This window comes from Falco biarmicus, chromosome 7 (genome assembly GCF_023638135.1).
Source record: "Falco biarmicus isolate bFalBia1 chromosome 7, bFalBia1.pri, whole genome shotgun sequence".
Lineage (NCBI taxonomy): Eukaryota > Metazoa > Chordata > Aves > Falconiformes > Falconidae > Falco > Falco biarmicus.
Genome location: NC_079294.1, coordinates 3,823,582 through 3,835,436, shown reverse-complemented (window position 1 = coordinate 3,835,436; position 11,855 = coordinate 3,823,582). Strand labels below are relative to the sequence as shown.

The window sequence follows — 11,855 nt, the reverse complement described above, 5'->3', positions numbered from 1 at the left end:
AAAACCAAACAAAAAAAAACCAAAAAACAAACAAAGCAGCAAAACATATATTGAGCGCTATAAAAAAAAATTCATTTTATCAACAGCACAAGTGATAATGCATATGGATTTTGAGATATTTGTTAATGAGGACTGTTTGGCTATACAGTGTCAGAAAAACTCTTCCAAGCCAATTAAGTTAATGCCAAGCATATTTATCAAGAATCACAATGGAAAAACTGTCAGCTTTCTTACTGGAGAAAACCAAGACGCATTTAGAGAAGGATTCTGCACAAATAAAGGGGGTTTAAGTGTTTTATTTGTCCATTTGGAATGATTAGTATTTATAATCAACAACATAAATCCACCCCTCAGTGAAAGACCTGACAGCTTGTTATTGCCAAACATATTGCAGCCAGCTGAAGGGTGAAGAATTACAGACATATAAAGATGAATAACATTATATCAGCATTAAATCACACTGTTCATAACAGTTTAATCCTCTAACATTATAAATTAAAAGATTAGGAAAAAAAATCAACACTTCCAGTGATAAAGTACATTGTGTTTAAACAGTGCAGTTTATTACACTAGTGCATTAAAAAGTAAAAAACACCTGGACAGCTCCTTTGGAATAACTGCATCATTGCTGATCTCTCTCTTACACAAACACTGCTTGCAGCCACACAAGCTACCAGGAAGTCCAAGAAGTATCCTACTGGGAAAAATCCATCACAGCTAAAATAAGCTTATTCTGAGAAATACTTCTCCTATACTCATATTACTTGAATATGAGGACCTAAAGTTAGATTCCTTCACATCTGGAGTTACCAGTGACATCCCTTCAGAAATCAAGCAAGTAATGACAGATTTGCATCCATGCTTCAACCATCAAATGAAACTGCAGTGGAAAAATGGCTTTCATTTTTCACCCAGCTAAGTAAATAGTTACTTAATATTTGGAAGCCTTCCACAGGAGTGTTAAAGTTTAGTGGTTTGGACCATTTTTCAAGGTTACTAGCATGTATGGAACTTGCACGTATGACTGACTCCTAACCAGTCAATAGCAATATCAGTATAATAGCTAAAAGATAAAAAATACTTTACTTATTAGAGATGGAATTTTGATAACTCTTCTCCAAAAGCTACTTTGGAAGATAACCTTTATAAAAGTTTTCCAATAATGATTCGTATTACTCTAACTCTGTATTAGATGACAACTTCAATGACTGAAGTTCACACTTGAAACAGCCTCCAAAATACAGTGGATCAAAGTAATAATCTGTATAAATCAAAGTACCCTGCAAATCTGTTTCTCAAGATATCACCTGCTACAGAGGCCTTATCAAGTCTGTGGGACTACTTGCTTGTCAATTAAATTGGATGTGAATGTGAAAAGTAGACGGACACAGAGGGAGTGTTTCATTACGCTAACAGACATCATCTTCATTCCAACCAACAGCAAACAAGAAAAAATCAGAAACCAACCGAGTTTGGAATGTGTGTGACGAAAATCCCATTCAGTACCTCATTATATTCTCAATTATTATTTTTTGGGGGGTTGCACTTGGGAAAAAAAATAATGAAGCAACAGCAAAACAGAATCCCTCCTTTCCCAAGGATCTGAAATCGCCTCTGAACTTTACTCTGTAACACCTAAGAAAAGTTTAAGAACAGCTGCTATTGTGTCCTTACTACCGCCTGGCACACTAAACAATTCTGTCTGCATCCACCTGCTGTCACTCACCTCATGAACAGACTGCAAGCTCTTAAGGGCAAAGGCTATTTTTTATTTTCTTTTATAACAGGATGTGACAGTATCCACATCTCCTCTGTGCTACAGTAATAACAGGCTAAACAACATTGTTATGCTTTCATTATTTTCTGCTCTAAGCTTTAGACCCATCAAAAGCGAGAGGTCTTTGCCCAAGTTTCTAGGAAAAAAAGGCCAGTTTTTCCACATGTGACCTCACTTGGAGCATCCACCACGCAAAGTTTTTATTCTTTGTAACACCAAAGAAACCCACAAAACTATCATTAACGAGCAACTTACGGTATCTCTACGTCCATTTCAACCCTTTCATCGGAAAGAGGAGGTAGTTTCGAAGTAAGGCACAACCTGCACTGCCTAACCAGCCACAAGGCACATTTCCGTTCCACAGAAGATATGATCTATTTTAGGGCTCGCAATGGAAGCTGGAAGAAGCAATCAGGAAGAAATAATCAAATGTAACGTCTAGCCTCAGACTGTAGCAGAAAATCTGACCAAAAAATATTTTTTTTATATCCCTATAGAAAAACTTGGTACTTCAAATGAAATTTGAGAATGACAGACCTGCAACACTCTGGGGCCACTGGCTCATAGGGTTTAATGGCATTTAATTCTTTCTTTCAGAGTGAAAGGAATGGACACAATCATGTAACTTAAAAATGCAGCTTCAGATGCTCTGTTTTCTGTTAACTTCTGAAGTTATCTTAAAAGTGAGCTGGGAAGTTAAGATGTTATTAAAAGAGATTTAAATGCATTATTTTGTTTTCATCATTACCTTGAACTAAATTTTACCCCCCAAAACTCAAAGGACAAAAATCCCATAGGAATCAGGGGATAAAGTTACAGTCAGGTTGACACCTATTCAAGTAAACCTTTAACAAGTAACAAGGACAGAATTCAGATTCCTTGCCAACAGATCAATCTCAGCATAGCATTAAGTTGTCCTCAAAGTCTGAACTGGCTCTTATTCAAAGTAATATGAGAAGCGGGCTCTCCAAATACAAAAGCCACCTCAGCTAGCTTCAACGTGAAAGTTGTCAAACTGTGCAAACTCAAACGAGCGAGTTCCCATAGCAGCCCAGCCGTTACTTGGTTCAGAAACGGTGACATTCTCCCAGAGTGGATAACCATTTAACAGTCCTGAGGCAGAAGTGCCCTGTCAAAAAAAAGGAGAAAGTTAGCTTTGTAAAATCCAGTGATTGTGTTGACACTGAGCCTATTCACATGGGAGAAGAGACAGGGCAGAAAGATGTCAAATCAGCTTTCAACTACATTTCATGCATTTTCCATGCAGGAGCACATTTAAATACTGCATAGAAACCTCCAGTGCCTATCAGCCCTGTGAAACAGATCTGATGCCTTTACAGTGAATATATAAAAGGCTCATCTAACTCACAGCTTTGCAAACTCAGTGTAGAATCTGAAAGGTAAACTGGTTTTCCTCTTCTCTTTGTGTCAGGCTCCCTCAAACAAGCCAACTATCAGTGCCAACCTGGTACTGATTCTGCAAAATTAGGCAAAAGTCAAAAGGAGAGAGATGTATTTTAGTCGTTAAGCTGAGAGGAAGAAGGGACAGCAGAACTTTCAAGTATCATTCAAGCCATTAAAATTAAACACTGCGTCAGGAAAAGTTATGATTTATCTTGCCAGTGTTCCACTAAACAAATTTAGAAAAAAAGTGTTTTTACTTGTATTTCTTAATCTGAAAGACAGGCACAGGTAAAAGCAAAGAATGCCTTTCAAGAAGGAGTCAGCACAAGAATTCTTTAAAGAGAGCTCCACATTCTTCTCATGACATCACAGGCATATTTGGTACAAAATACTTTAACAGCACAGATGGAAGTTTGTTGCGTCATTTTTAAATCGCCACCAACGTTTTGTGTTTTAAATGATTTATGTTCATCTTCAGCACCCCATTCAGGTTAGCAAATGTCTTGGCCCGTTTTAAAGATGGCAATCACTGTCATAAGCATGGGTGTAGAGAAGCCAAAGGCAACCTATGTCCATTCCAGTGAATGCCTCAGGTGTGAGCGTCCCTTTGTCTCCCAACGTGAAAGCACAAATGACAGCTGCTAATACTCACTGACATTTCAGGATGAGGGAAAGACTCCGTGCATAATTTTAAGACAGTTTGCTTCCGCAGATCTCTCCAGCTAAGATTCAAGCTTCCCCACACTTCAGGCCACATTACAGTTGCAAGGGTTATGTTAAGCAAAAGGATTAGGCATTCAGCGGAGGAACTTAAAGCCGTTTAGTGACTTGCACTAATGTCACACCCAGCTAAGTGCACAGGTATATTTAAAGTAGAGCTTGGGACTACTTTCCTCACCAAATGACGACTGCCAGCAGCGAGGGGTGGGGGCGGAATGTGGACAGGCTTCTTATTAACTGTGGCCCATTTTTATAGCACTATGCCCATGCTTTTTCAGTATAGGAAAGAGGGGTGGCAGCTCATCTTGAGTTCCCCAGTCCTTAACTAGCTCCCATACAAGGCCTTAGCATGCAAAAGGAATCTGTGGGAGCCAGACTTGTAAAACAGGCTATTTATTAGTTTACTGACAGTCTTCAGATCAGGAAGTCAGGTCATGATCTCTTCATTAGATTAAACAAAAGATTTGCCTCTCTAGCCCTCTTACCTCCCTCCAGCTGTCAACTCATCTTTCCAGTTATTTTCTATATCCTCTCCAGTTTCTCGAGATGTCTTTAAAAATACAGGCAGCAGAACTTGGCATGGTATTTTAATATTGGTTTAAAATAACATAGATATTATTTATGTTTTAGATAGGGCAAACTAATCCAAGTAGACAGTCAATACTATAGCACAGTTTTGTCTAAGCAACTTAAGACTGGAAGTTTCATAACTGGTTTTCTAGCTTTTTGCTTGTGTCTTTACCTGGATGTTGAGAGTAAGCGTGTGCCACACGTTATCCCGGACACCAGAAAGTCCTTTCATTAATATTTCTTCTCCAGCTGCAAAACACACTTAAAGTTAGCAAAGTGTTACTTCACCCCTTTGCTGAGACTGATAAATACACCAAGCCAAAGGAACATAATACCTATTTTTCAGAAGTATTCAGGACTGACATCTTACCAATTTCAACTGCACCATGGAAGCCTTAACACACAAGCCTGGTCTCTACATTATCAGTGCATTATCCTGTTTTGCCAGGACTGCTTCTCCACTGAAATCTCCAATGCTCTTGGGTATCTGGCCTGAGATAAGGATTCCCTCTCTAATAAACATATGGGTTCATGAAGTGTGACAGTAGCTATTGCTCTGCTTGTTCTATAGATCTGCTTCTTTATGTATTGGATATTTTTTAAATCAGAGGGTTTCAACTGCCACATCATCATGTTGCTTTGTTCTAGTGAAAATTTAAACTAAGCAAAAATTGGGTGTGACCGACACCTGGATGGAAGACCTGAAAAAAGATTTAAAAATGAAGTGCAACAAGTAGAATCTTCAATTATTCAGTAGACAGCTTTAGCTGCAAGTTAATTTAACATTCAGGCTCCCTTCTAGAAAAATATAAAGACCACTAAAAATATCTGTACAGAAAAAATTACCATATTGTGTAACAAGTATCTCAGTCTGAAATAATGAGGTGGTTAATCAAAATCCTCTCATTTCATCTAGGAAAAACTACTTCTGACAGCCTGAGAAACTAATTGGGTAGTGTTGTTATGTCTTATTAAAAATAAATATTGGAACTGATTCTGAACATCAGTATGTTTTTACATACAGCTGAAACTTAAGTTGTTATGGAGTTAGACATTGCAAAGTTTCTGTAGGGAGCACCACTACGTTAAGAGAAGCTCATGTAAAGCCTACTTTATGCTACCCATCCATGGTAAAAATGGAAAATAAAATAATAATTAAAAAAAACAAACAAAAAACCAACGCCTCTACACCCACCCCCAAAAATTAGGAGAAATGAGAAGCTACAGGTACAACATAGAAATTGAGACTATTTTTAAGGTCCAGTAGAGTAAAATGGGTCATTATAGGCTGTTTTCGTATTAGATATACTGTAGATCTAGAAGTTGCACTTGACTCATCAGAAACCATTGAAAATTTTAATTTATATTCATGAAGTGAGAGAAAATGCATTTAAACAACAAAACCTGCCACTATTTCAAAGCAAATTAACTTCTAGCTATTGAAGCATTATAACACACTTTTGTGTGCTCTATAGATGAACACATACGAGTGTTAGCATCACAAGCAGAATTTGCTCTCACTCCACTGAGCTAGACCACTAACAATGCATAATTTGTGGAAACAGCAGGCCACTCATCAGCATCACCTGAGCCAGATGTACGTACATTGACTTGCACTTTTCTACAAGACAGCCACTGCATTTCAGACAGAATTTTCTTTTTAGATGTAGTATAAGAATACAGATCAAACCTTTGTGTAATTAATATTGTATCAGAGTATTTATGAAAAGCAAAATAATTTATATTTGCTAGTGTAAAATAGGTTTTGACAGCAGAAAAAAAAATATCCAGAAATCTGAGAAGTGGACAAGCCAGTAGCCTTCAGATGCTCTCTTCATATACAAAATGTGGCCACCATTAGAGCAGAATAGATTAAATTCATAGCGATAAGAAGTGAATTACAAAATCTGAATGTTAGTCATATTTGGAAGACTATCAAAATGACACATCCATATGTCAGCATCCACTGTAGCAGAGCTGCTTACCTAGGTCTCCAGTGACTCTGTAGGTGCCATCTGCAAAAACCCAGAAGAAAACTCCTTTGGTACGTCGAACGTATATCCCACCATTGTCAACTCTTCCTGCAATAAACACGCCCCCATCACGTTGTTTTTCTATGTAGATGTCACAAGTGACTGTCATGTTTACCCTATAAGGCAAGTTCAGCGTTTTAACAAGCAAGGAATTGGTTTTTTTGAGGAGGCAGTAGGTAGAAGAGTATTCCCTATGTAGTACAGCAACTTTTTAAAGGAAAGATTTAGCAATCCAAATTGTGACCTACAGGTGCCAGATGCACAGGATTTGTCTAGACTGGTTGTTTCCCACCTGTGAGTTCATAGATATTTTTTTTTATGGTTTTTTTTAGGAAGAGCAATTCTTCCCAGAAACCAACAACAAAATGAAATGTATGGTCAGCAACTTTCAATTCCTAAAAAATAATAAAAAACCAAACCAAAAAACAACACTACAAAGGACTGCTTAACAGAGGGCTACAGAAGAAAACATCAGGTAACTGAAGAACAACCTCCAGTTACATAAAGTGGCATTCCGGCCTTCAGAGCTAAGTGATTCACTCACTCATCCAAGCCAGAAATTAGAAGCATGTTCTGAAAAAGCATTTGGGTGATCAATCATCTAATCAAAGTGAAAAAAAAAATGATATATTCTTTAAAATGCCTGTTCTATCAAAAGATTTAAGCTAGACTTCCAAAGACAAGAAAAAAAATTAAGCATAACGTTTATTATTACTTACTAGTACTGAACCAATTAGTCAACATGATCTCTCCCAAATGTTTTTTAGTTTTAAATAAACTTTATGCTAAAATATGTTGCTTGATTCCAAATTACCATCATTATATCTCCTAGAAAGATCTTCAGTCCTAACCATACTCTTATCAAACCTGCCAATCTGTTACATTTACCCAGAAATGAAACTGTTTTAAGTAGCAGTTGAACCAGATCCACACAATTCTAGGAACGGCTCAGAAGGTGGCAGTCTGCAACAGCGGTAACTGCATTAACTCCCAGACTATTTCACTGATAAGAGACTGATCAACTTGCTAGCAATCAGACAACTCAAAACCAAGTGATTCAAACGGAATCAATTTTTTTGTCCCATTTAAAAACACAATGAAACTCAGTGCACACTTGGAATTAGGATTCTGACTCTGTCTTTCCAGTACTCTAACCCAGATCCATTATTCTGAAAAATCAGCTTGAATAAATATGCCCAGCAGGACATTAGGGGAAAAGAAATTTCCAAGACTAATGCAGCAGTAGGCCAGGCTACCAAGAGATGTGGCAGACTCTCCACCCTTGGATGCTTTTAAAACTCATTTAGATAAAGACAAAGGTGATCTCCTAGAGCTGGCAATAGTTCTAAGCAGGGCTCAATGACTTCTCTAAGCCCCTTTAAGTCATAATTTCTACAGAGTCTGAACGGAAAATCCTTCTGTCCAAGAGAAATGAGACTTGAGACAGATAAACTGGTTATAATTCACACTGGTAAGGAGGACGTTTCCCCACATGTCACTAGAAAATAGTATTTACATACCACTGAAAATTTCCTATGACGCTGATGGTCTGGTCTGCATCAGAAGCCCAAGTGATGGGTCGCTGAACCACCACCTGGCGGAGTGTGAACACATGATCTCCTGGGTCAGAAGCATTTATGAAGTATTCAAACACACCTGTCTGATCCGCAAAATTTGGGGCTTCACTGAAAGGTGGATTACCTGTTCAGAAAGTAAAATACAAATAACACCAAAACATTAATTTTCTTCTGTGTACTTGTTTTCAGAAATTTCCTCTGAAAATAATCTCCAGAATTTTGACTATCAAAGCACAGTCTCCAAAACTGAAGTTTTGGGAGTTGGAAGGAGGTTTTAGTTTTGCTTTTGTTTTTAAGCAGACCCCAGTAAATTACCTTCTTCTCTACCTTCCTTCTAAAAACTAGTTCACTATAATTATGAGCTATAGCATTTCCATCAAGAATTTTAAGACTGTTAGTGACCGCCCAGTTAAAACATAGAATTAAATATACCTCACTGCAACTAAGTATACAGGTGTAAGTTACAAGAGAAGTAGTTATAAATAAAAATAAAACACATATTCAGACTACTTCATGTCACTTACATTAAAGGACTCAACATAATTGTTATTGCCTTCCTACATTAAGACTACATTTGTGTGTGAATTAAGTTTTTGGATGAGAGAATTCTGACTTACGAATATTGAAATCATCTTTGTAATTTGAAGGAAAGGGATGAGGTGGTGGAGGCTTTGGGCAACCACATTTCTGCCCTGTCTTGAGTGTGGTTAAAGTGTAGACTTCATCCACATTTAGATCTAAAGAAAAACTTCCCTTCCACACCTGGAATTGAAGAAAGCTCAAGCTGCAAAAAATCAAACAACTAAATAACAAAATACCCAATTTCCTGAATTAAAGAAGATCCTCTAAAGTCCTGATTTAAGGCCAAAATCTTGTCATCTTGCCTCAGCATATAGTATCTCTGAGCTACATTGAAAACCCCTTTCCCCCAAACTCTTTATTACCTCCAGGTAAGCTTCTATACAGCTAGTAAAATTGTAGTCAAATGGAGCTAGTAAAATATGCCCTAATTATGTAGTTTAGGCATGAAAGTCCAGGATTTCCAGCAAAGGGGGAAGAAACACCTGAAATTGCTGAGACTATAATTAAAATCAATCAACTTACCTTTACAGGACAGAGTTGCTGGAACAGACTAGTGTTTCCAGATTCAAAACCAAGTCTAGAATGCCACACTTGAAGGGTTTCCACCATATACTATAAAGAAACACAATATTTAAAACAAAAAAACCCCCTCACCTTGAATATTCACCTTAAGATATATCAATCCTCTAAGGGTGTCCATTTTTGTTATTTTAGACTGTTTATCACATTAAAGGCCACCACCCTGTTCAGCTAGCCGTTACATACAGCTTATCCTTCTACAGATTTTATGTCAATAAGCCATTGTCCTAACATGCAGTAATGTTGCTTATAAAGACAGAAAGCATTGCAATCACATATACAATATTTAGCTTCTCAATTACTAACACAGTATCTCTTTACTAGAAGCTCTCTGCCTAGGAGCAACAAGGCTGAAATAACCTCCTGCTAATTTTGCTTTAATGGGACCTTTAGTTTAGTTGCTGATTCTTTGATATCCATTCCTGACCAAAGTACTTTGCTTACAGACCTCCAAACTTCTGCAATACTATGTTATATCAACTACATCAGTTACAGATTTTAATCATATCTAACCCCTATAATTTTTTTAGTTACCCAGATGAACAACAAAGAAAGCAAGCTAGAGTTTGGTTTGGATAAGCAGTTTGATACTTCCTCAAAGGTAGCTGTGTATTACACTGAACTACTTTTCCAAAGCAAAACATTATATTGTCAAAAGTATTGTCCAAACTACCACCTCCAAAATTAAATTAATGCTACCAAAAATCAAATTCCAAATAAGTAAACACTTTCAGCTTCTGAGAAGCAATCATCCAAATCAACTAACAAAGACTCACTCCAGTTTACAATGTCAAAGTAATGTTCACATTTCAGAGGGAAATTCAATTCAGCAAGATTACAAAAAAAAAAACAAAACTGGGAGATTCTCAGAATATCTCTTCACAGGATGGAAGAACATAACCTACAGGATACAATCAACTGCAGTTACTGCCCTGGCAAGGAGCTGGTACCAACTAGAAAGGTCACAGCCATGCTGGCTGCTCAGACTATGTCAGCATGTCACAGCACCCAGCCTTGGAATAAATCCTAAAAAAAAAAATCCGACTGCATTTCTGTTCTTGGGAATTTCTTCTTTGATGATTAGACTGGGATGTAGTAATTCTACAAATTCAGTTATGGCATCACATCTCATGCTAAAAGCAGAACTAGAATGCTTCAAACTGCCAGATGTATAACAGCCTCTAGTATTGGAGGTAAAGAATTCCAGTTTCCTCCTAACTTGTGACGTTGTTTTGCAGGTATTTGATTAAACTAATTTTACCAGAATAATCAAAGGTATTCAAGATCTACTTACAAATGACCCTTTGAGGTAGAAAGTTGCTCTCTGAGGTTTCACATCAAAATGAGGCAGCGGAGGCCTGATACACTGAGAGTGATTATGAGTCTGAAGAAAAAAAGTAAATGTAACAGAAGGAACATACATACGTTACTGGAATGCATCACATGGCAATGGTTCATGAAAAACATACAGCATAAACTGAAAATAAAAAAGCAACATAGGATCAATTTGCAACTATTTATTTCACTTCTATCTACTAACTGCAATTATACTAGCTTAAAAAATTTATTTTGAATACTGTTTAATAAAGCATATGATTTAATTTCCTCCAAGAGTGTGTCAACAAATTCAAGGTAATTTGTGATCTAAAGATGACACATGCGTTGGTCTCCAGGAAGATTCAACTAGCTATTTAAAGTTTAGCTAGAAAAAAGGACCTCTAGTAGTCTCACTAACAAATCTACAAGCATCACAGAACATATTCACAGGTGTTAAACTACATAAACCAAGTCAGGTTCTTCATAACAAAACATTTCCTTTATCTTTCCTAGTTCACTGGAAATGTAGATGCACATACCATAGTTTCAACAATGATGGTAAGGTTTCCTAGGCCATCTGTTAAAGCTACAAAACTGCCACCTCCTTCTAAGTGCCCATCCACTTGCAAGTATGACCAGCCTGGCTGAGTAAACTGCGTTGTGTGTGCTGAGACAAAACAGAAAAAAAAAAGAGGAAAAAAAATATCAGAAGAAAATAATTGTCCTCATGAAAAATACCACCATTTGTAGTCTGAATTAAATTTCTCTCTCATGCATGTTTACACAACAAAAACTTGATTTTGGGAACAAAGTAATGGAACTTCCAAAATAAATTCTACCTATACAAGAAGAAAGATTACAGAATTATACTATGGCACAATTAAGAACATCAGCTCTGTGGCAGACAAAACAGTTAAAATTATAACGATTATTTAGACAGGAAGAAAAAGCTGTTATGCTACTATACAAGTCAATCATTACATGCAATATGAACATTCATCACAGTTTAGATTTTCCCAGACCTTTTTTTTTTTCTTTTTTCTTAAATAAACAGTTGAGCCACAGTAAGTATATATGGGTATCTCCACGAGGAATAACAAAATAAGTAGGGTTTTCAGCATATGAGAGAGTATGAAAGAAGAAAAAGAAATGGATCATGAAAGCCCTGAGCAACGTGGAAGCAGGAACAACTGCTCAGTTATTCAGAATGGTTCATATGACAGTATGGCCTTCAGGGATTTTTAATGCTTTTACATGTACAGCTAACTAGCAGAAGAATAAAAACGAAGGCATTTG

The 11,855-nt window shown here is 37.0% G+C and overlaps 1 protein-coding gene across 2 annotated transcripts in view; it reads right to left on the bottom strand.

Moving 5' to 3' along the window:
- Window positions 1-280: 280 nt before the first annotated feature.
- Window positions 281-11,855, bottom strand: part of GALC (galactosylceramidase) — a 36,997-nt gene continuing 25,422 nt past the window's right edge. Inside the window, exons 10-17 of one of the 2 annotated variants that reach the window (XM_056346205.1) lie at window positions 11,099-11,226; window positions 10,537-10,626; window positions 9,186-9,275; window positions 8,699-8,843; window positions 8,025-8,205; window positions 6,457-6,620; window positions 4,644-4,720; window positions 281-2,906 (exon numbers count right to left, since the gene is read on the bottom strand). In XM_056346205.1, coding sequence (XP_056202180.1) covers window positions 2,763-2,906; window positions 4,644-4,720; window positions 6,457-6,620; window positions 8,025-8,205; window positions 8,699-8,843; window positions 9,186-9,275; window positions 10,537-10,626; window positions 11,099-11,226 — 1,019 coding nt within the window. In that variant the 3' untranslated portion in view covers window positions 281-2,762. Of the gene's footprint in view, window positions 2,907-4,643; window positions 4,721-6,456; window positions 6,621-8,024; window positions 8,206-8,698; window positions 8,844-9,185; window positions 9,276-10,536; window positions 10,627-11,098; window positions 11,227-11,855 lie in introns of those variants that run through there. The other variant, XM_056346206.1, reaches the window with a different exon arrangement.